Source organism: Phoenix dactylifera, chromosome 18 (genome assembly GCF_051530095.1).
Source record: "Phoenix dactylifera cultivar Ajwa chromosome 18, Ajwa_hap1_PhDact_Kaust_v1.1, whole genome shotgun sequence".
NCBI classification, from domain to species: domain Eukaryota; kingdom Viridiplantae; phylum Streptophyta; class Magnoliopsida; order Arecales; family Arecaceae; genus Phoenix; species Phoenix dactylifera.
This window is the reverse complement of record NC_143207.1, coordinates 1055590-1081493: the sequence shown is the minus strand read 5'-3', so window position 1 is coordinate 1081493 and position 25904 is coordinate 1055590. Positions and strand designations below refer to the sequence as shown.

The 25904-nt window shown below is 39.5% G+C and overlaps 1 protein-coding gene across 14 annotated transcripts in view; it reads left to right on the top strand.

The window, feature by feature from the left end:
- LOC103696066 (mitogen-activated protein kinase kinase kinase 1-like) overlaps positions 1–25904 on the top strand; it is a 78537-nt gene that overhangs the window by 23696 nt on the left and 28937 nt on the right. For all 14 annotated transcript variants that reach the window (XR_015974613.2, XR_015974614.2, XR_015974612.2 and 11 more), the window contains 3 exons: positions 8946–9103; positions 11299–11374; positions 11454–11513. Coding sequence is in view for 11 of the 14 variants with exons in the window: in XM_088714210.2 (XP_088570336.2) it covers positions 8946–9103; positions 11299–11374; positions 11454–11513 (294 nt within the window). In the remaining 3 variants the exon portion in view is untranslated. The remainder of the gene's footprint in view (positions 1–8945; positions 9104–11298; positions 11375–11453; positions 11514–25904) is intronic.

Here is a 25904-nt window from a genome sequence, read left to right as displayed (position 1 = left end):
GGTTCGCACCGCTCGTACCGGTACCGGCCGGTACCGGCCGGTACGGGCTCCGAACCGGCCGGTACGCACCCGTACCGGCTGGTTCGGCTAAAAAACCGGAAAATACCGATTTTTTAGTGGTTCCAATACCGGTCTAGGACCGAACCGGTACGGGCCGGTACGGCATTCCATGCTTGCCAGTGACCTTTGTGGTTATGGTTGATCAGCTGAAAGGATGCGTGGAATATTGCTCTCTGCCCATTGCCTTGCATTAACTCTAGCCTCGCTGGCTACGAAACTGGCCGGTTGTGGAGGCAATCCTCACTCATCAAGCTTCGGCTCCTGCTGTTGGCCCATAAGCCATCTGATCATAGGATCTGTTGGAAATCAAGAGGATTCACACTCACAAATTATTCTATGGAAGAAAAGTGGAGAGTATTTTAGGCACACATGAATAACTTGTATTCCACTTATTTTTAAAACAACTAGAGTACATGGATATTTATAGGCATCATTAGATTGTCTTTTAACCTTCCTAATTGAATTGGTCATTACACCATTCATAACCCCAAATAAATCTCAAATAACTTTCTCTAAATAAATCCCTTATAACTCCATGTAACTCCCACATGACTAAAAACTCAAAAGACATGTAACTCCCACATGACTAAAACCCAAAAGACATGTAACTCCTCACCATACTAATATGCAATTACAAAATAAAACCATAAGTTACTAATATTAAAAAACAAGTTTAATAACCAACACCCTCTCTTAAACTTGGTTTTGCAACTCCAAGCAAACTCCTTAACTTGCAAAATGTTTCACTCTTGAGGGGCTTAGTGAAAATATCGGCAATTTGATCTTGAGACTTCATGTACTTGAGCTTCACTTCCTTCTTAGCCATACATTCTCTAACGAAATGATACTTTGTATCGATATGCTTGCTTCGCTCATGAAACACCGGATTCTTGGCTAATGCTATTGCTGATTTGTTGTCCACAAAAATCTCCGTTGGTTCTTCTTGTAACATATGAAGCTCCTTCAACAAATACCTTAGCCAAATAGCTTGACAAACACAACTTGAGATGGCAACATACTCCGCTTCACAAGTAGAAAGTGTCACAATAGGTTGCTTTTTTGAAGACCATGTAAAAGCCGCACTTCCCATAAAGAAAACATATCCCGTCGTACTTTTTCTTTCATCCACATCTCCGGCCCAATCACTATCACTATATCCAACAAGTGTGAAGTTATCAACAAATGAATAGAATAGGCCATAATTAAGGGTACCTTTGATGTAGCGGAGAATTCTCTTGGCCACCTTCAAATGGGATGAAGTAGGAGCTTCCATATACCGACTAACAAGTCCAACCCCAAATAGAATATCCGGCCTTGTGCAAGTTAAATATCTTAAACTTCCAACAAGACTTTTGAAGAATGTAGGATCTACCTTTTCTCCATCTTCATATCTTGATAATTTGACTCCACATTCCACAGGGGTGCTCACCGGATTGCTATCATCCATCTTGAACTTTTTGAGAACTTCTTTAGCATAACCTTCTTGAGAGATGAACATTCCATCTTCCATTTGCTTCACTTCAATGCCAAGGTAGTAAGCCATAAGGCCAATGTCCGTCATCTCAAACTCTTGAGACATAGCTTGCTTGAATTCTTCAAACATAATAGAATTGTTGCCGGTAAAAATCAAGTCATCTACATACAAGCAAACCACAAATATATCTCCATTATCATTGATCTTTGTGTAAAGGGCATGCTCATAAGGACATTTGGTGAACTTGCTGTCTTGGAAATACTTGTCAATTTTGGTATTCCAAGCTCTTGGTGCTTGCTTCAAGCCATACAAGGCTTTTTTTAATTTCAAAACTTTGTCTTCTTGCCCTTTCACAATATATCCCAAAGGTTGTTTCACATAAACCTCTTCTTCAAGAAGACCATTCAAAAAAGCGGACTTCACATCCATTTGATGGATTCTCCAATTATTTTGTGCCGCCAAAGAAATAATTAATCTAATAGTTTCCAAACGAGCAACGGGTGCAAATACCTCATCATAGTCGATCCCAGGCCTTTGGTTGTATCCCTTGACAACAAGTCTTGCCTTGTGCCTCTCGACTTCTCCTCTTGAATTCTTCTTTGCCTTGTACACCCATTTAACTCCGATTGCCTTTTGCCCTTCCGGAAGAGTAGTGAGCTCCCAAGTTTCATTCTTCTCTATGGCTTTGATTTCTTCATTCATAGCATCTCTCCACTTCTTGTCTTGAGTTGCTTCTTCAAAGCTTAGAGGTTCACTACCGGCAAAAAGACAAAAAAGTGTTAAATCACTTAATCTTTCCGTTACCTCATCCGTGGCATCATATATGTCTTGAAGACTCCTTGTGCCTCTTGGTCCTTCACTTGAGCTTGCCTCACTTGATGATGGAGATGATTGCACTTGAGCATATGATGGAGGTGTTGAAGGTGGAGAAGGGGGCTCCGCCTCTTCAAAGAAAGGAAAAAAGTCATACTCTTCTTTTGGAGAATTCCAATTCCATGAACTTGCTTCATCAAATTCAACATCTCTACTAGTGATGATCTTGTGACTTCTTGGATTGTACAACTTGTGGCCCTTGGATCTTGCATCATAACCGATGAAGACCAATTTTTCACTCTTGACATCTAGCTTGGAGCGCTTTTCATCCGGCACATGTGCATAGGCTATGCTTCCAAAAACACGCAAATGATAGACACTTGGTCTTCTTCCACTCCATGCTTCTTGTGGTGTTTGATTTGGCACACTTTTAGTAGGACACCGGTTGGATAAGTACACTGCACAATTAACGGCTTCGGCCCAAAAATCTTTAGGCATATTCTTGCTTTTTAACATACTCCGAACCATATTAAGGATGGTTCTATTTTTTCTCTCCGCAACCCCATTTTGTTGCGGGGATCTTGGAACCGTTAAAGGTTGGTGAATTCCATTTTCTTCACAAAAATTTTTGAAAGCATTTGATGTGAACTCACCTCCTCTATCGGATCGTATAGCCTTTATATCAAAACCACTTTGTTTCTCAACAAGTGCCTTGAATCTTTTAAATGCTTCAAACACCTCCGATTTTTCTTTAAGAAAATACACCCAAGTCTTCCGGCTAAAGTCATCAATAAATAAGAGAAAGTACTTGTTCTTACCAAAAGATGGTGGATTGAATGGACCACAAACATCTGAATGAACAAGTTGTAGTGGTTCCCTTGCTCTTATGCTGGCTTCTTTTGGAAAGCTTTTTCTTGATTGCTTGCCAAAGAGACATCCTTCACAAAGTTGATTTGGGTGGTCAATAAAGGGCAACCCATTCACCATATCCTTCTTGGCCAATAATTCTAGCCCATCAAAATTCAAGTGCCCAAGCCTCAAGTGCCAAAGCCAATTTGGATCTTCAACACAAGCTTTCAAGCATTTAGCAACATCGGTTTGAAGGTTGAGCAAAAACATGCGGTTTCTTGTCATTTTAACTTTGGCCACCAAACTTCCCTTTTGATCTCTTATCGAAAGACTAAGATCTTTCATTTGAATATCATAGCCTTTCTCTAAGAGTTGTCCTAAGCTCAAAATATTATTTTTCATGCTTGGGACATAGAAAACATTAGCAATAAATTGATGATCACCATTTTTCAAGCGAATCAAAATTGTACCTTTCTCCTTGATCGATACTTTGGAAGAATCTCCAAAAATCACATTACCACTTGCAGTTTCATCCAACTCCACAAATTTGCTTTTGTCACCGCACATGTGGTTGCTAGCCGCATTGTCAAGATACCATAAATCATGATCTCCATTTTCTTCTCCTTTGCATGCCAACAACAAAGTTTGCTTCGTCTCTTCATTTTCAGCATAGTTAGCTTCTTCTTCGATATTTTGAGAACAACTTCTACACTCCGAAGCAAAATGACCATATTTTTGACAATTATAGCAACGAATTCGAGATTTATCATACCTCCCTCCATTTGATCTCGAATTGTTTCCTCTTCCACGTCCTCTTGATTGATACCATTCTTGCTTCTTTTCTTCTTTGTTGGATGATCCACGACCACCTCTTCCTCTACCACGTCCATTTCCACGTCCACGACCTCTTTCGCCTTTCCAACTACGATCTTCTTTTTCTTTCAAAGAGACTTTTGTTTGTAACATTTGCTCTAAAGTCTCTTGCTTCTTGACAACCTTCTCTTCATGAGCTTGTAGTGACCCCATGAGTTGATCGATTGTCATGGAGTCTAGATCTTTGGACTCTTCAATGGCTACAACAATAAAATTGAACTTGGGATCCAGTGAACGAAGGATTTTTTCAATAACCCTTGTATCACTCACATTTTCGCCGTACCTCCTTAGTTGATTTACGACGGTCAACACCCTTGAAGAGTAATCCGAGATTGATTCGGATTCTTTCATATGTAAGGCTTCAAATTCACCACGCAAAGATTGAAGACGAATCTTCTTGACTTTGTCAACTCCTTGATAGGAGTTTTGGAGAATCTCCCAAGTTTGCTTCGAAGAAGTTGCATTAGCAACTCGTTGTAGCATGCCATCATCCAAACATTGATGGATGATCATGATGGCCTTCCGATCCTTCTTTCTTGTGGCTTGTAAGGACTCCTTTTGAGCTGGAGTCAAGGAATCTTCACTCTCCGATTCCGTGTAGCCTTTGTCAACGATCTCCCACAAATCTTGAGATCCCAAGATTGCCTTCATACGGATACACCAATTTTCATAGTTATCCTTGGTGAACCACGGCATAAGAAACGGAAGCATTCCATTTGCCATCACTCTTTCTCACAAGAAAAGTCTTGGCTCTGATACCAGTTTGTTGGAAATCAAGAGGATTCACACTTACAAATTATTCTATGGAAGAAAAGTGGAGAGTATTTTAGGCACACATGAATAACTTGTATTCCACTTATTTTTAAAACAACTAGAGTGCATGGATATTTATAGGCATCATTAGATTGTCTTTTAACCTTCCTAATTGAATTGGTCATTACACCATTCATAACCCCAAATAAATCTCAAATAACTTTCTCTAAATAAATCCCTTATAACTCCATGTAACTCCCACATGACTAAAAACTCAAAAGACATGTAACTCCCACATGACTAAAACCCAAAAGACATGTAACTCCTCACCATACTAATATGCAATTACAAAATAAAACCATAAGTTACTAATATTAAAAAACAAGTTTAATAACCAACAGGATCATCCTCATCATCAACAAAAATACTATGGATCAGATCAGTGTACTTTAGCTTCACTTCGTCCTGTATAGACTTCAACCTCAATCTCAGATTGTTGTAAACATTTATAAGGTTGATGAAGCGCTTCTATGTCAAACGGTTGTTCTACTTGCTGTGGATGAGGGCAAATGTGGACAAGTTGTGCTCACATCTACTCGAGGATACTGTCTCTCGCTTAAGATTTTTCGCGGACAAACCAAAATAAATCGACCATTTAGTTGCAAACATATTGAAAAAAATTACACATAAGATAGTATCATATTAGTAACCATCTAACATTAGGTAAATGTCCTCCTGATGTGTAATATATCTAGATTCATATTTTTCTTACTTACGACGGCTGCCGAGACTCTAAAGCTGCCAGTGCCCTCTCTAAATATTTTGGTCTATGAAAAGAACTGTATTGTAATATGTTAATAATTGAAGATACCAGTTAACTTACACATGTTACTTAAGTTAACTTACCTCTTCTAAATATAGGGCCACGACTTCTGGATTAGGCTCCATCTTGTAAATCACATTACATAGAGCGGCTAGAAGTTTGTCATCCATATTGATTCCAGCTAGGTGTACGAAAACCTTGGGTTCAGGTAGTATGCTATAGATAGAGTTCATTATTGTCTTAGTAAAAATGTACAAGTACAGAAGCAGTCTAATTTTTAATATTCTTGCTTACCTTCTAGATGCAAGTCCCTACCATCTAGTGGTCCCACCGCCAGTCAATGATGTTGATGTACTACTGGGAATACGTCGGATCTGCCTCCATCTGAATCTTTGCCCTCTCCATCATATGATACAAGAAGCAAATCTAGGGGTACATCTCGCTGTCCACGGCCTAAAGCACTTCGTACAATGGTCTGATAGCCTTCACTATCTTCTCGGCCCACTATTGGAGTGTCTGCCTCATCACCAAGTCCTCGATAATGCTCCCTTCAGTGTCGGCCCTTGCAAATCTACTTTTCTGCCATTCGGAACGGACAAACATTTAACGTAGAACTTTTTTTCTCTCAAGAAGGCTATCAAGTGCAACATAGTTGGTAGCAAACCGTGTCACTCCTGGTCTCAAGATCTCTCTTCCTGCATATCTCCTTATCAGTGAAACGACCCATGTATCTTTATAAATATATCTGGTGATGGTTTGGGTTGTCTCCACTGTCTGCTGCATCCTATGAATCTTCGCAATATCTATCAACATGAGGTTGATACAATGTGTAGCACATGGGGTCCAAAAAATGTGGCCGCCACTCCATCAAGATATTCCTGATGGTCTTATATTGTGGTCCATTATCAGTGATGACCTGCACGACATTCTTCTCTTATGCCTGATTAATCACCTCCTCGATCAATCTAAAGATTTACATAGCATCATGCACCTGATCGGCAGCATCAATCGACTTGAGAAAGAAAGTCTTCGTGTCACAATATATTAAGAAGTTAATAATGCTTCGCTTGGTAGGACCGATCTAACTATCACACATCACCATTAGTCTATACATGGGCCACTTGCTCTTGCATGAGGCAATCCACTTCTCTAGCTTCTCATTATTATTGTCAAGAAGCTCACCGTAGATGTCCTTCGGTCCTGAAGGATCTACATCGAGACCGACAACCTGCATGTAGTAAATGGCAGACTATAGTAGGTATTGTCTGCCACATTTGCTGGGATGTGGCTGAAGTGGAACTATGATCGAATAGCTCGCTATATATCCTTCTTCTTATTCTTCTTTAGCATTATATCAATCCTTTGTTGCGTCGAATCTATGCTGGGAAAGCCATCTGGATTTAAATTATGGATGGTGGCTCCTAGTGGAATCTCTCTAGATGACTTTTTTTTGCTACTAAAAACCACTAACATAGACGCAATACGACCATCGCCTCTGTTGACGGCCTCTTTGTTTGAGGAGGTTCTTCTGAACTCTGGATCTGCCCTGCTGCTCGCAGAATCGGAGCCCGACTCGTCATATGAGGGCCCAAATCGAGTCCTATGCCTGGCCACCTCATCCCGCTGCTACTGATTGTCCAGGCTCGTCTGAATGGCAGCCTGAATCTGTGCCTCCTTGTCATCTCGAGCGGAGGCCTCTTCTAACTTTCTAGAGTGATAGGAAAGTAGCTCTACCGCTCAGCGGCCTATCTTTACTTTCTTCTTTGCAACCCTCTCCTTTGCTGCTTTGAAATCAGGAAAGTGCTTTTTCATCAGCTGCTGAACCTTCTGTGGGCATTTTCGACATATAGTTACGTCGGGATAACCACCAGCTAAGTGCTACTTCATTTTGGTTACCTCTCCTCTCTTGAATTCTGTGTTGCACCAGTTGCATTTCAAATGGTGCCGACTCGAGAGTATTTGCCTATGATTTCAACTAATATCACACTTTAGCTCCTTTTTCTTTTATGGTTCCATTCTTGCGGGTTTATTAAGTACGTCAGCTTATCAATTATTTAAAAATGGAAAAATTTTGTTACAATAGAGATAAATTTTTCACCTCAGAAAATATATCTGATTTATCTAATACATAATACTAATTTTTCATATTTATTTATTTATATATTTTTAGTAATTTTTAAATTTAAAAATATGTTTAAATATCATAAATTCAAAAAACTACGTTTTTTACTTCAAAAAATACTTTTGAAATATGTATTATGTACTACTAATTTTTTCATAATTTTTGGTATTAATTATATATTTTTAATTATTTTTTAAATTATTTTTTTAAATATAAATATTTTAAAAAATTAATTTCAGTTCAGATTCATTAGAATCCAATAATGGATGTTACATATATTTTTTTAGGCCTGTGGAAATGCATTAAATGCTATTACTTATTTTTAAATTTTTTCTAAATTCAGGCATAGGCCACTGTGCGTATTATCGCATCAAAATTTGAATAAATAGACACTATATTTTACTAGAGAGTAGCTTGCATGCCCCTAAAAATGCTTCTGATTTTACAGTTTTTTTAATTTTATTTTTATATTTTTTAATCCAAAAATATATTTTTAATTTTTAAAATTTCTATATAATAATATTAAAAATTTTTATGTTATGGTGTAGATCATCCGTAGATCTACAACTTATCATAAAATCAAGCTAAAATTAAAATTTTTGGCATGATATTTTCTTATTTTGCAAATTTTGAGCTATTTTTTGGAGCCCCCAAAAATAAAGGGAATAAGATTGGGGAGAGGAAGCACACCTTATTTAAGCTTGGATTTTCTTTCAATCGTGCTAAATTGGTGTGATTTTTGCCATGGGGGGAAGGGGAGAGGTTTAGAGAAAAGAATAAATGTTGGGAAGGCTTTCTCGGGCCTTCCCAACATCATTTGATGACAAAACAAAGAAAGGGGGAGGGCGGCCCGAGTTCGAATAGAATTGGCCGATTCTTGTCGGCTTGGTTCGGTTCTGGCCTCTTCCGGCCGGTTTGGGATCGGTCTCGCTTTTAATAGCTGAACTGACCTGGTCTCTTACTAGGTCGGCTCGGTACGGGCCGAAGTGGGCAATACGGTCCGGTTCGGCCAACCTTGCTTCTTGGAGTTAATTTTATGATGCATTTTTTGATTGTATTTGAGATCTCCCGTTGTCTTTAGAAACTATGACTCCTCAATAAAGACTTTTGTTATGATTTCATTATTATTTATTTCATCTATATATGTCATTTTACTAACTCATATAAATTACTTGCAGGAAGAAGCAAAATTGTACATTTTCCTTGAACTTGTTACTCAAGGTTCCTTGGCATCTTTATATCAGAAGTATCATCTGAAAGATTCCCAAGTCTCTGCATACACTAGGCAAATTCTGAACGGCTTGAATTATCTACATAATCGAAATGTGGTGCACAGGTAACAAAATTGAGGTAATTTATAATTAGTAACATGCTATTATATACGTCTGAATGTACTTGATTATCTTAAAACAAATAATAGAAGTCAGAAAATTTTAATCATATGTTTCTAATCAACTTGTTGCTTGTATTACCTTGTGTTTGATGATCATGTGGCGATATTAAGAAAATAGTACTTTGAAGGAGAGTGTGAGTTGGAAGAAACTCATTTAGTTTGTTAATGAGGGCAATATTCCAAAACATGTAATGGACCATAGTGATAGGGAACATAGTGTGTCTGGCATGTACCGTGGTACAAACATAAAAATTTGTGTATAAATATATATGCATATATGTATATATGTATTCATGTATGTATATGTATCTATATGAATGTATATGTGTATATATATTTACGCTTTATATACTTTTAGCAAGGGAAATCTAGGGCCAAGAAATTACAATATTTTACGAAAGATCAGAGAAAATCATTTGTGAAGCCATGTTAGTCTTCAATATTCATGCTTCTTTGATTACAATCAATGCATTATTTTTGAGCCTCAATCTCAATCCATGTGCTGAATCTCGTTTCTGTGCCTTGGTTTCCAATCCTTGTGGAACTTTTCCTTTGTTTTGTAAATCCCATGCAGTGTGGGACTCTCACCTTTTGTGAGCAAACCATGCTTAGGATCTTGAGGCCTCTCTCCCTATTGGTGCCCAGGTTTGACCATTGGACTCTATCCTTTGTTTAAAACCTGACATACCTCTTCAATAGGTAAATGTATTCAATTCTACTTTATGCTTTTTCTTTCAATATTTATTTTCCAAACAGATTATATATATCTAAGATGATCTCTCTATGGGTTCACTCTTCATCACCAATTTTTTTTAAATTACTAATAAATTTATCGTATATATTCTTTTTTTTCTAATCTACATTATGGTATATTTTGCCTATCAAATAGTTGAAAATGGGCGTTGTTTGGCCCTCAACTTGAGTTGCTTCAACAATAAATTGAAAATCGACTATCCTTTATAAGGTATAACATAAGATTTTCTTAAGTAGTCTTTTTTTGAATGCCTAGGTTTTACATAGCAGGGCCATATTCCCCTTTTTAAATGGAACTCCTACATTATGAAATTTTATTTCATTAATTGTACTGTTTCATTATATATAAATGCACAATAAAATAAATATTGCTTCCTTAGCTTGTCATTTTAGTTAGTTTCATTGTGCCTTGTGCATCACATGTCTTTTAAGCTTGTATATACATATACATTTGTACATAGGATATTCATGCATATATACACAAAAATTTATATATATTCGTATGTAATTATATGTATATACTTTTATATGAGTCGAGTTATTAAACACAGTGGAACATAAAGAGTTTAAATGTACAAACAAATTCCTAGATGAGGGTTGAAAGTGGAAATCCCAACAATTGGATTCCCACCTAAATTAACTAACCTCCTCAAGACACCATGCTGTGACATCTGAATCACGCTCCATCTTGTATATCACATTGCGCAAGGCGGATAGAATTCCGTCTTTCATTGCAATATCAGGGATGCTGTACTGGAACTTCGGGTTCAAGTAGTAAGTTGCCAATACAATTTGCAATTGTTTTAGTATGACATGAGTAACTAGAAGACTAAACTATGAAAAACTATTTTAATACATATTTTTACTTCCTATATGTAGCTCCCTACCCGTCTAGTGGTCCCATCTCAGCTCAATGATGTCTATGTACTCATAGGCATTCATTGGATTTGCCTTCCTGATCTACTCCTTAACAATCATCATCATGTGATAAAGGAAGCTCATTTATGGGTACTTCCAATGGTCCACGGAAGCACGACATATAAAGGCTTGATAGCCTTCACAACCCTCTCGACACGCGTCCAAAACTATTGGCTCGTCATCGTGCCCTCCACATGGCTCTCCTTAGTGCTGGCCCTTGCCTATTGGCTCTCCTGCCACTCAACGCTGACAAACATCTGTCACTGAGCTACCTTCCTCTCAAGAAGGCAATCAAGTGCAATATAATTTCTGGGTCAGGAAATACACAAGTTCATACCATCTTGTCACAAGTTCCTAGTTTCTATTATGCCATCATGTACGAATTACAAGATTTATTTCTCTGAGTATTTAAGTAGGTGATTTCAGTTTTCCTCTGAAGGTATTTATATATTGCCTTTGCCTGCCAGAGACATCAAATGTGCAAATATATTGGTTGATGCAAAAGGATCTGTGAAACTTGCGGATTTTGGACTGGCAAAGGAGGTTTATTTTCTAATTCACTATATTTTTTTACTTTCCATCTAGTTAATCTGTCCTGTTTTGCTGATCATGCACTTTTCAGGCAACCAAGTTGAATGGGTTGAAGTCTAGCAAAGGAAGTGTATATTGGATGGCTCCAGAGGTTAGCCTATTCTCTTTTATTTAATATTATTTTATTAAATAAAAAATTCAGCTCAATCTGAATATTGTTTTCAACCTCAGAAAACATTAACGGTGTGTTATTTAGGCATAATATTAGCTAGCATATATTATCTTTCCTATTTAAACTTGAGTTTGTTTAAATTACCTTTTAATGAGATCTCTATCTTTGCTTTGTTAAAAAACCACATTTATGATTTCTCAGATTGTGCTATACGCTATATAATTTGGTGATGATTTGGAGTTCGATGTGCTAAAGTTATTTTGTTGTCAAATTAGTAGGAGTCATACTAGACTACTGGGGTTTTTACCCCTCTTTCAATGAATCAATAAACTGTAGTGTATTGTACACGAATACTGTTCACCCTACAGCACCGTGAACAGTAACCGTAGGGTGTAAGGAAACAAAGAAGAGATGCAGTTAGTCCTTATATTAGGTGGATTTAGTCATGAACTAGTCATTCCTAATTGAGTTAGTAAAACTAATCAGTCTAGGCTATTTTTTAGGTGTTTTAGTTGGCTATTTAGTCAGTCCATTACCTAGTTAAGAAAGTCCCACAAGGGGGAGGGAAAATGGGTGACTGAATGAGAATATAGGGAGTGATAGATGCTTTTGAGGATCATTGAAGTTTGTATGTGGCATTTACTTTGAGAGATTAACAAGCTGCAGGCTTCTCTTCCTTCTTCCTTTAGGGAATGTTTGGTTATCCAGAAAACTAAGGAAAAAGACAAGGAAAGGAAAAGATTGTCCAAGGATAGAAAAAAATCTAATCAAAACTGGAAAGTCTATTTCTGCAAACTGTTAGTTTTCATGTCATCCAAACAACCAGAAAACTCAATATTTCTAAATTCTTTAGTTTTCCAGAATCCCTATCAGCAAATTGCTGGAAAAAGAAGCAAAAGGAAAAGGAAGTGGAAAACCTGTTTTTCTATACATTTTGTAGAAAGGAAAACCAAAAATCTCTGTTCTGTTGTTTGGAACAGGTTCATTCTCCTTATATGTTTGGATTGTAGGAAAAGTCGATCAGCTTATCTTCCAGAAAATGGTGTAAGGTCAACAAGGTTCTGCAACTTCAGTTATATTTTGTTGCACTCTAAACCTAATTTCCTAGGATAGCGTAGCCAAATATTGATTCATCTAAATCATCACTTCCATGACTTTTTGTGTAATCGGCCATCTATATTCTCAATTATTGTTAAATAATATAATTGACTTAGTTCCTACCCTTACAAGTTGGGTTAGACTTGGCTTTTTGATCAGTCACAAATGATAGAAGTGAATGGACTAGGATCTGGACTAACACTTTCTAAAATTTCGATAGGCCTAACCCAACAACCAACCCAAAGAATTTTTACAAAATTGGTATGAAAGTCCAATCCATTTGCATCTATAACATATCAATTTTCATGATATATTTAACATATTATATTAGAATACATAACACAACTAGATCTACACATCAGAAAATGATTATAGAAATATAAGAACTAAAAACTGAAAAAAAAGGTTCATATAGCATGTTATGCAAACATCTCACTAGAAGGAAACCATCAAACATAAATAGTCTTCTCGTCCCTTGTTTTTTAAGGAATTAACTACACCTATCCTAAATCATAATGATGGTAAAAGCTTAGAGTCCATCAACCCTGGTGGAGAAGCCTGCCAACCATTCTTTGCACGAAATTGTGTACCATGAAACTCTTCTCCTCAAATTCAATCTTGAGGAGATACTCATTAGTTGACACCAATGACCTCTCATCACCGCCACAAGCTTTCACTGCCTCCCAAAGTTCTTCACCGGAGTCTTGATATTTGGACCTCTTAATTGGAACCGCTAACCCCTTGATGGACATAAGACTCTATATCAACATCCACAGTACTAATCCTTTTTGACCGAGATGACATGGTTCTATTGGATTGGATGGTGATGGTCTATGACAATTGGAGGGTGTGTGGATTGGTTTTGCTGACTAGCATTTCCTATAACACAATCTAGTGGAGATTCAGCTGCCTCTTCCACAGGTATAGCATCTAACCCAATGAGTCATATGCGTCGTCCTCCTCCTCCTCAGGAGATCCTATTTGCTGATTCAAGTCCAATGAAAACTCTCCATAATCATCGCCACATATGACAGCCTGCTGATCATAATTCTTAATCTTGTCCAAATATCTCTCATTTTGGATGTGCCTAAAACATCAAGTAAAACCCAAACATCTTAACAACCATAACAACGTTTAATAATAACTTAAGTAATGATTCAATTTACTTATACTGATTGAACTGGAATATTTCTCCTAGCTTAAAACATTTGAATAATAAATTTACATTTTAGTAAAACTTAATTAAATACAGACTTCATTTTATTATTCTTGATATTTTCAAAACTTTTCATTTAAAATAATTAAAAGATATTGATTAGTTGTATTAGTTTTGCATTTCTCTACATCATATATTAATTTTCATGAATAATTTTCTATGATTCATCATTATTTTTATGTTGATTTTTTTATTACAATGTAGTATAAAATGTAGATCCCTGTCATCTAATGATTAGTATTAAGATAAAAATTTATCAATAGCTATATACAAGGTTCGCCGTCTCGGTATTAGACTCTTTATTGGTACCATTCTATTATAGTGTCGATATGTAGTATATTACGAGACGGCAAGGCATACCAAGTGTCAGTATGGTAGGAGACGCATATTGGTTTGGTATTGATACAGTACGGTACCGCCCAGTATGGCAAACCTTGGTTATACATGTTCTTTTCAGTTTTATGTAGAAATAAAAAATAAATATTCTTCATTTATTCTTTTGAATATTTTAAAATTTTATTATGTAAAATATCTTAAAATAAAGCTTGAAAATTCTTGAAACTAAAATGCAATATATTTATTTTTATTTTTCTATAGGGTACAAAGAATTTTTTTGTTCTTGCTCTTAAAGTCATATGGATCTACATTCTAAACTACCTTTTGATATTATAATAAATATAAAATAATCATAAATCATTTAATTTCTAAAAAATTCAACTAGTGTAATGGAAAAATGTGTAGAACTAATGACACTAATTGTTACCATTTAATTATTTTAAGACTAAAGTTTTGAAAATATCCAAAAGAATAAATTGAAGTTTCTATGTTATTGATTTTTCTATCAAAAATGGAAAAATTGGCTGTTCATGTATTACAAGCTTGGTGAAATAATTCAACCCAATTAGTATAAATAAGCTTTGTGGTATTCTACTTTGATACATTTGCCTTGCAGCATGGTTATAGATTGATAATGCTTTAAAAATATATGTTCTTTGCCTCATAGACATGTCAAAAGGCAACACACCATGATGGCAATGGCTATCTTGTCCTCAAAATCAATATCAAGGACTTCATAATAATCCATCTACAAAAGTAATTAACATTTGATTAATCAAATAGGCTAACATAAAGAAAAACATTTAATCTATATCTTAAATAGAAGTTATGCATCATGAGTAACACAAAGTTGTAATAAACATCTAGTATATGACAAAAATTAAAGCAAGCATTTGTTTGCATTTCCTAGGAAACAATAATAATATTGGACAAAATAGAAGACATATAAAACAAAAATTAATAACTAAGTCCAATCTACTATCTACCATTCCACTTTTCTGACTATCTTGATAAGAATATAAGGACATTGTACATTAAAAAATTATTAGAAAATTAGAACAATCATGGATAACAAGCAAGTATAACTAGATTATCAATCTAGATCCCCAATCTCGGTATCGGGTATCATATTGGTATGTTACCAGTTCCGATACGATATGGTCGGGCATGGTATGGTACACACTCCATACCAAGATAGCTTCTATAACCTTTCTTCTCACTTTTTACCATGATACCACCCAAAATCGCAGGGTACGGCTTCGTTCAGTATGGTACGGATCCTGGTTTCGGGCAGTACTAGGTGGTATGGGGTAGTTCCACTTGGTTCGAATTGGTATAGACTAGTTCCACTCATGTACCTAACTAAACCTTTGTTCCATACCTATACCTTACTAGTATGGTACGGTACCAGCCAGAATGATAGACCTGGTATTAGCATAGTTCTCAACATAAATTTGTAAGAATTTGGTATACATTAACGCTAATAGGTTGGAAGAATATAGTATTCTATATATTGGAAAAAGGGATGGAGTAGTGAATAGAAATGATGTAGTCCAAATAGAGAAACCGGGACACCCCCATCTCACAGGATTTAAAACCTTGGTTCTAATCTACTTCCTGCCTTACATTTTTCTTCTATTTCCACATCGATTTCTTTCTGTGCAACTATACGTGTGAACCCATCTCCGCCCGCAACCCCCCCCCCCCCCCCCCCCCCCCCCCCCGGGAAAAAAAGGAGAAAAAGAGTATGTGCTACAAACACCCTCCCCATCCTTGGCCCTTCCTCTCTAGTCAACTTTCAACCTTCTCGCTGTACTCTAATTTTGGCTTCCAAACTATACCACCATTCACCTTTAGTCAATGTCCCATGGTAGAATGGTCATTTGAACAAAGAAGGGCGAGGTGGGGAAGGATATAACTAGAGAAGATAGAGGAAGGGAGATGTCGGGCATCCATCATCTTGGGCTTGTTATGGTTGTATAGAGTACCAGGTTTCAGAAATAATAAAACAAAGGAAGAAGTAAAGGAAAAGAATCATATCTTAGGCCTATTAAGCTTGGTGGAGCTTGCTTCTTGATGGAGAAGTAAGAGGGAACAAAAGAGTTAATTCAAATTTTTTATACTTTGGGATCTTTTATTTGGATAATTTTTTAAACACGTTTTGGAGTCCCATTTTAAATGGAATTAGTATAAAGAATCCTATTTTAGGTATATGTTGGGTTAGAGAAGGCATAAATCATTAAAATTTGTTTTTTGAATGTTTCAGGGTTAGTTTCTTGGTATTCTGTATAGGTTAGACAAGTGTTTCTGTATAGGGTTATGTGGTATTCTGAATTTTTCTTTTTGAGGAAAGATTTTGAGGATTAATTTTTCGGTATCTAAGAATCTTAGTTTACTTGCAAGCAAGGTTACCAATCGTACCGACATACCGGTCGGCTCCGGTAACGGTACGGTACGGGTGCCGAACCGAGCCAAACCGATACCGTACCGATAGGGCATATTCGGCCTGGTTTTGACCCCATCGTCGTTGTTTTTTTGGAGTTCTTTTACTTTTGGATATTTTTTTGATGTTTTTATGTTTAGGTTTAAGGTTAAAAGTAGATGATGCAACTTATTACTTTCAAATGATTCAAATAATGAGATGAAGAACATAAAATATTTTTAAATTAAGATACAATCAATTACATACATTTAAAGCACTCTCGGATTTCTAAAATCGGGTCAAGTGGCGATGCTTCTCGTCAATATCTGGATCATCATCATAATATGGAGGCAGATCAACCCATCCCTCTAACCAAGCGGCATTGTAGTCTTGTATGCTCAATCCTCGAGGAATGCGCGTCGGATCATAAGAACTCTCGGATCTCTCGCTGAAGCTCTGGCTCTGAGAGGTGTCTTGATAAGAGGGCCATTCGAATATGCCGGCACCAAAATCCGACCTGTAAGACCCTCCGGGCTGCGCATGGTAGTAGCCACCGGAAGATGACTCCGATGCACCATATCCATAGGCTGGCTGAGGCCGCGGATAATAGGAAGACTCGGAATTTGATACATCAATGGATCCGACTTCACATGGAAGGTCATCTGCAGCTGCATCCTGGCCTCTTGAACGACCTCGAGGAGCTCTTCTTCGATATGTAATGGTATCTGACCGGCCTATATCAGACGGCCTACCGTGGTCCGTATCTTGTGTAGCATGCGTAAACTAAGACTCACCGGTGTATCGAAAATCTTCCTCCGGCTGTGTCTCATAAGTAGTACCATACTGTCCTCCACTTCCTCCATGGCTAGTAGATCCATCACCACCAGAACCTTCATCGCTGCTGGTCCAAGTCTCCTCCTCGATACTCTCTATTGGGGCCCTTTCCTTTCCTTTTCTTCTTTGCTGGGATTGACGCCCTCCTGATCGAGTCGACTGGGTACTAGAGCATCCTCGCATGAGAGGATCATCTCTCTGAACGTTGACTGGCTCCCTCTAGCCACGTCATATCAGCTGTAGGAGTGCGTGGAATGTTGCGCTCAGCCCATTGCTGTGGATCGACCATAGCTTCGATGGCTATGATGCTGGCTGGTCGTCGAGGCGATCCTGGCTCATCAAGCTCGGGCTTCTGCTGTTGGGCCGCAAGCCAGTTGAGCATAGGATTATCATCATCTGTAAAAGTTCTATAGATGGGATCTGCATACTTGAGCTCCACTTCCTCCTGAATGTATTTTAGCCTCAACCGTAGATTGTAGTGCACATAAACTAGATCGTTGAGGCGCTTTTGTGTCAAACGGTTTCTCTGTTTGCTGTGGATGAGGCCCAAGGTGGACCAGTTGCGCTCACAGCCTGTTGCCCAAGGTGACAACCCAAGAGGGGGGGTGAATTGGGTCTTTTAAAAAACTTTTCAACTACTTCTAATCTTTTAGAGTTAATTAAGCTAAGTTGTATGGATGCATAGTGGAATTTAAACTTAGCAAGAGTATGATTCTAATCTAATCAACTATTAAGCAGCGTACTCAATAAAAGATTAGTCTAAGTTTACCCAAGTATGCAATTCAATACAATGAGTCTTAATGCTGTTATATTGAATGAGACTTGATTAAGTAAATTGAATGTGCTTGCAACTAAAGGATGCACGGAGAAGAGTTAAGCAAGCAATGTATCTTAGTAAGTAAGTGAGTAAGGAAGTTAGATAACAAAGAGCATCACAAACACAACAAAAGTATAGTAGTTCGGTGCATCCCAGCACCTACATCCACTCCCCAAGACCTCTTGGGAATTTCACTATAGTCCCTCAGATTACAGCCGGTTGTTTTACAAGCTCACAACCCAACTTGTTGTTTTGCGAGATCACAACGAACTCGGTCGGTTTTCACAGGCTCACCGACTAGAACCAACCGATTGTTTTCACGGGCTCACAATCCAATCCAGTTGGTTTTCCCAAAGGCTCACCAACCACAACCTTACAACGATTGTTTTCCGGGTTCACAATCAACCCAGTTGGTTTTCCCCAAAGGCTCACCAACCACAACCTTACAACGTTGGTTTTTTCTTTGGCTCACCAACAAACCTTAACACCGTTGGTTTTTCCTTTGGCTCACCAACAAACCTTAACCTCTTGATTCAATCCCTCGATTGAATCAAGTTACAAGATATTAGACTAAGAATTTAAGGCAAATACAAGCTTCTTAACTAAGCAAATATAGCAAATATAAACAATTAGAGTAAAGAGAAGCCCTCAAACGAGTTTTGAAGATGAAGGAGCTCGGCTTCTTCTTTACTTGACCCTCTTCTGATTTGGCACGAAGTAGAGGATCACCGAGGCAGCACACGGATGGAGAGGAAGCTTTCGGATTCACTTGGATGCTCTTCTTCTCTCTCTTTTACTTTGAATGGCCCTTTTGTGCTTATGGGAGATTTTCCTTGTAATCTCTTTGAAATCTCTTTCCTAAATGTTCTTTCCCACTTCCATGCCTTCTCCCCTAGCTCTCCTCTTGATTTTATAGCTTTAGATGGCGTGGAAACAAGAATCTAGCCGTTAGAGACGAAAATAGAGCCGTTGGACACAGTCTGTACCTCCTGACAATATTTCCGTTGGGATCGGAGTCGACTCGCGCGATCTGGAGTCGACTCGGCTGCTGCAGGAGTCGACTCGTGCTTTTCTGGAGACGGCTCGGCAACTGTTCCGGATTTGAATTAAAGTGCTGTCTCGACTTGGAGTCGACTCGACTCAACCTGGAGTCGACTCCCCAATGTCCGGAGCTGACCTGGCATTTTTGGAGACGACTCGATGTAAGGAATCCAGGGATGTATTCTTCAAGTTTGCTCACTCGAGTCGACTCGGAAATTCTGGGAGTCGACTCGGCACTCAGAGTCTGAACTCCCGATCTTCTGTCTTTTGACTCGTGCCGTCTTGGAGTCGACTCGAACTGTTTCGGAGTCGACTCGGCTCTCAGTATCCGAAAAACAGTCTTCTGTCTCTTGGGGTTGCGCTGCCTTGGAGTCGACTCGAACTTTGCGGGAGTCGACTCGGCTCTCAGTGTCCAAAATCGGCTCTCTGACTTTTGCCTTGCTTCTCTCTGGGAGTCGACTCTCGCTTCCTTAGGAGTCGACCAGCCAACCATCAGAGTCGACTCGTGGTCCTCTGGAGTCGGCTCGATTGCAGGGTCTAAAATTCTTTGTTCTGTCTTTCCTCTATTACTCTTTTGAGTCGACTCGAAAACGTTGGGAGTCGACTCGGCATGTATCGGAGTCGACTCGAATTTTCGAGGAGTCGACTCGAGAACTATTCTTTTGAATTTTTCTTTAGAATTTGCTCCTCCAACTTGAATACTTTAAGCTTGAAACTTGGGCCAATAAATTGTAGCTTTCTTCCAACTTGCTATGTTCCTTGCAAAATAAATATCTTTCTCCTTGCAACACAAACATTAGTATTTATACTTCAAGATTTTGTGATCATCAAAATCAATCTTTAAATCAAACTTTGGGTCATCACAGCCACTCGAGGAGACCGTTTGGGAGAGGATCCAGATAGCTATCCGTTTAAGATTTTTTGCGGATCCGCCAAAATGAATCCACCATTCAGCTGCAAAAATATTGAAGATAATTACATTTTACATATATGATGGCCTCATAGTTGAAGATAATTCAGATGCAGAGGTGTCTTGCAGATTTGTATTGTACCTGAATTCATAGTTATCTTGCTCACGACAGCTGGTCGCTGTCCAAAGCTATGGCTGCCCTCTCTAAATAATTTTATCTGTGGAAAGAAGCTTGTTGTAGTATGTCAATAATATAAGATCCGATATATTTACATATGTTACTAAATCATAGTTACCTCTTCTATACATGACGCGGCGACTTCTAGATCAGGCTCCATCTTATAAATAACATTACGCAGAGCATGAAAAAGTTCATCATCCATACCAATTCTACTCTCGTACTGAAACCGGGGATTTAGATTGTATGCTGCACATAGATGACACCATCTTAGTATAATTATACAAATATATCAATTAGTATAATTATCAATATTATCGCTTACCTGCTAGATGCAATTTTCTACCCATTTGGGCTCCCCACCGCTGCTCAATGATGTCGATGTACTCCTGGGCATGGGCTACATTTGTCTCCATGATTTGAGCCTTTGCCTTCTCCATCATGTGATACAAAAAGCCCATCTGGGGGTACCTCTCGCTATCCACGGCCCGCAGCACTTCATATAATGGTTTGATAGCCTTGACTATCGCATTGGCCCGCTGCCAGAATGACTGCCTGTTTACCAAGTCTTCCATTCTGCTTCCTTCAGTGTCGGCCTGGGCATATATACTTTCCTGCCACTCGAGACTGACAAACATCTGACGTAGGGCTCCTTTCTTCTCGATAAGGCTATCAAGTGCAATGTAATTCGTAGCAAACCGTGTGACTCCTGGTCTAAGAATTTCTCCCCTTGTATACTTTCTCATTAATGAAAGAACCCAAGTATGACTATAAATATACCTGGTGATGCGTTGGGCTATCTCCACTGTATGTTGCACCCTACGGATCTTTTTAATGTCCATCAGGATGAGGTCGATGCAATGTGCAGCATATGGGGTCCAGAAAATTTGTGGTCGCCGCGCCATCAAGACCTGCCCGGCCAACTTATATTGTGGCCCGTTATCAGTGACGACCTGCACGATATTCTCCTCTCCAATCTGATCAATCACCTCCTCCATAAGTCTGAGGATGTATGAGGCATTGTGCACCTTATCCGAAGCATCAACTGACTTGTGGAAGAAGGTCTTCGTATCACAGTATGTCAGAAAGTTGATGATGGCCCGCTTTGTCGGACCGGTCCAACCATCACACATCAGAGTGAGCCCATATGTGGGCCACTTGCTCTTATATGAGCCAATCCAATTCTCTAGCTCCTCATTGTTGTCAAGAAGCTCACCGTAGATGTCCTTCGGGCCTGGAGGATCGACACCGGGATCGGCAGACTGTATGGTAGAAATGGCAGACTTGTAGTATGTATTGTCTGCAGCATTCGCTAGAATGTGGCTGAAGTAGAATCAGGATCCAATAGCTCGCCACATATTCTTTTTCTTCTTCTTCTTCCACATTGTGTCTACCCTTTGCTGCTTCGAATCTCTCCTGAGGAAGGTATGCGGATCTACATCATGGATTGACGCACCTGGTGGAATCCCTCCGGAAGACTTCTTTCGGCCACCAAAACCACCCAGGATAGATGCAATCCGGCTACGTCCTCTGCCCTTGCCCTCCCTGACTGAGGTTGTCCTTTGAAACTTTGGATCTTGTCTGCTTCCACCAGAACCGGTGCCCGACTCGAAAAATGAGGGCCCAAATCGAGCCCGATGCCTCGCCACCTCCTCCTGCTGCCACCGATCATCCAGACTCGCCCGCATGGCAGCCTGGATCTGTGCCTCCTCATCTGGACCCTCGACCTCCTGTGACTCCATCAAGTGATAGGAAGGTGCTTCTGCAGCTTGGCGTTCCACCTCCGCTTTCTGCTTGGCAGCCCTCTCCTTGGCTGCTTTGATCTCAGCGAGATTTTTTCTCATCAGCTGACGGGTGCTCGGTGGGCACTCCGAGCATGCAGATATCTCACGAGAATTACCGGCTAAGTGCTGCTTTAATCTGGTTACCCCTCCTTTGAAGCACTTGTGGCAATAATTGCATTGAAACTGGTGCCGTTCACCGAGCATCTTCCCATGCTCCCAGCCAATATTACGCTTTTGGGGTTGCCCTCTCCTTGATGGCTCCATCCTACGACCACATTAATTTTTTTCAATTTCTATTTTTTTGTAATTAAAAATTAATTTTTTTATTTTTTTAATTAAATTATAAATTATATAAATTCTGTAAAAACAAAAGTTAATGTCACCATTAACATCGTCTATATATCGACAACATATAAAAAATTCAAGACGAAATGGAATCATTGAATCATTTCCTATTTTTTTGGCAATTTTTGACTTAATTTTTTTAAGCAATTTAAATGAAATATTAAAAAAACAATGTAAGGGAAAGAAATTTTACCTTATTTAGTTTTTGCTGAATTTTTCTTCAAGAAAAACGACGCTCTCCGACCCTTCTAATTTTTTTTTACGCCTTTGTCTTTGCCTTTCTCTTCTTTTTCTCCTCCTTTCTCTCTGCCTTTCCTTCACCTAAGCTGACGGATTTGGCTTTAGCATTCGGTCGGCTTTTATAGCCAACCGTTGAGGCACTGTGGCACTTGGAAAAATGCCACATTTTGCCACAAATCGAAGTGCCGCACCGGCACTTTCGAAGGGCCGCACCGGCACTTTCGAAGTGCCGCACAAAGGGGCACTTTCGAAGTGCCCCAGTGTGGCACTTTCAAAAGTGCCTCTGGCCAGCCAGAGGCACTTTGAAAGTGCCTCTGGCCTGCGCCACAAAGTGCCACAGCGCTGGCACCAAGGTACGCGGTACCGACTGTACCGACGTACCGGTGGGCATCGGTACCGGTACGGTACCGAACCAAACCGAGCCGAACCGGTACTGTACCGATGGGGCTAAAAGCCAAAAAAAATTTGGAGCCGGTACGGACTGGTCGGTTCGGGCCGGTACCGAGTCGGTGTGGGCCGGTACCGGTCGGTACGGGCCGGTACGCATTGGTACCGGTCGGTATGGGCCGGTACGGTTCGGTACCGAAATATGTAGCTGTACCGTACCGGTAGGATTCGGTACCGGTATGTACCGGCCGGTACCGGCCCGTACCGGCCCGTACCGACCGGTATGGCAGACCATGGCTGGCACTAATATTTAGCAACGAACCGGTGCGAACCGGCTCGGTTCGAGATCATACCGGTGCGAACCGCTCGGTTCGCACCGGTTCGGGCATGTACCGGTGCGAATCGAGCCGGTTCGCATCGGTTCGATGCTCCAACCGACCGGTTCCGACCCAATTTGGGTCGGAACCGATTTCCACCTCTGTACCGGACCGGTGCCAGTCGGTACTGGTACGGTACGGGCTGAACCGACCGGTACAGGTCGGTTCAGCAGACCTTGCTTGCAAGTCATGTAAAATTTAAGATTTCAAGGATTAGTTTCTTTTTTCTATTCTATTGTCTCTTACTCTCAGCTAATAACCTAATACTGATTCGTTCTTTCATTTTTTTTCCTTCGAAGTTCTCATATATCATCTGCTTCCTTTTTTTCAAATGCTGCATGCACTGTGCTGATTTTAACTTATAGGTCAACTATGTACCTTGTTATCTAGCCTAAAAATCATTCCTCCTATCTGTCCCCATCACCAAAACCCTGGGGCAAATTTATTTGTATGTTTATTTAGCTATAAATGCCTAACTTTCTCTCTTCGACATTAGTTCCAGATACTAGAGAGCAAGCAAAATCCTTGATATACAAACCTAGATGAAAGGACCTCCCATGCAAAGCAGGACTCCCCTACTTGGTCCTACATCAATTTGGTACAAAAGCTAGAGTGTCCTATTCTTTTATTCCTTTCTATCCTTGGATCTTATTTCTATCCTTTTGTCTCCCCCCTCGTTATCAAGTTATCTAACGAGAAGTTAGGGTTCAAGATTGACATCTTCCCCAGGCATATCAAATATGAGGTGTTTGGAAAGATGTGTGATGATATGACATCTATCAGAAATGATCTAGCATCAATAAAGGATATGGTGCAAGTACTAGCAGTAGCCCATGGCCTTGGACAGTGCATCAATGTAGCACTGTCACCTGCAACTTTCAAACTTCGAGAAGCATTTGCACAAATTCTTCTGGTGCAACCACAAAACTAGCAATATAATGAATCCCAATCAAAAGTGTTGTAGACAAAGATTCATTTGAGAAGAATCATGTGATCGAAGATCAGTCCATAGAAAGTCCAATTAGTGACCATTTATGCTGAGAGAATGCAGTTGAAGATGAACTTTATCCAGAGAATCTAATTAAGAGGAGTGAAGCCCTGAAAAAGTTCTCAAGCCATTTCTATATCATGAAGGCATGAATGGTTACCTTCAAGGGATAAAATTGTATTGAAGCACTTTAAAGATCCTTTTCTTGCTGGTTTTGCAGGTTCATTAATGGATGCAATCAGTTGGACGATCAAAAGCTTTGTGGTCATTGATCAAAGTGTGCTTGAAAAGCCAATTAATGGAATGATTGGAAGAAAGCTTTAGATTGGCCTCGATCATATCTTGAAGATCGAACAGTTGAGCATGATGATACAAGTCAACAAGAAGATCTAGAGGATGAGATTCACGCAGTGGAAGAGAACGATAGGGAGCAAAAGAGATTAGTTCGGTTTATTTTGTATTTTCAGAACTTTTACGTGGATAATTTTTAAAATAGGTTTTAAAGTCCTCTTGTAAGTGAACTTGGGTTAAAAGAGTCCTATCTTAGGTATATGTTGGATTAGACAAGTCATGAAATTATTAGACGTTGATTTTTAAATGTTTTAAGCATGGTTCGCCGTAGCGGCTCGAACCGGGCGGTATGGGGCGTATCATACCATACCAGTTCGGTATCAGTATTTGGTATAAGTGGCTTACCGACACTCGGTATGCCAAAAAAACTCCATACCGTACCGTACCAATATTGTGCTAGTGTGACACCGGTATGGGGTCTCGTAGCGAGACAACGAACCTTGGTTTTAATTGTCTTTCTATTCATGGTTATGTGGTATTCTGAATTTTTTCAATTCAGAAAGATTTTGAGCATGGTTTGCCGAATGTTGTTGAACCGGCCAGTTTGCGGCATACTGAACCATACCGATTGGTTACTAGCATGATTAAGCCAATTAATTTGAGATAGAGTGGTTTAGGGTTTGTTCGCTCGCACACGTCTCGCTCGTTCGCTCGTAGCCTTGCGCTTATCTCGCTCGTTCGCTTGCAACCTTGCACTCGTCTAGCTCGTAGCCTTGTGCTTATCTCGCTCGTTCGCTCACAACCTCGCACTCGTCTCACTCGTTCGCTCACAACCTCGCACTCGTCTCGCCCTTAGTGCTCCCTCTCTCACTCTTGCCCCCTCCCTTGATCCCTGTCACCAGACTAGAGGATTGACGGCTCAAAGCTCCTTGGCCACTATCTCTACTCTCTGTCTCTCCGTATCTCTCCCCCATCCTCTCCCCCCTCTCCTTCCCCATTCCTCTGTCTTCCTCTTTTTCTATTGCCCTCCCTCTCCCTATTTCCATCATCCACGGCCTCCGCCATTAGATTCTTGCTCTCCAAGCCTCCTCTATCATCAGATCCCT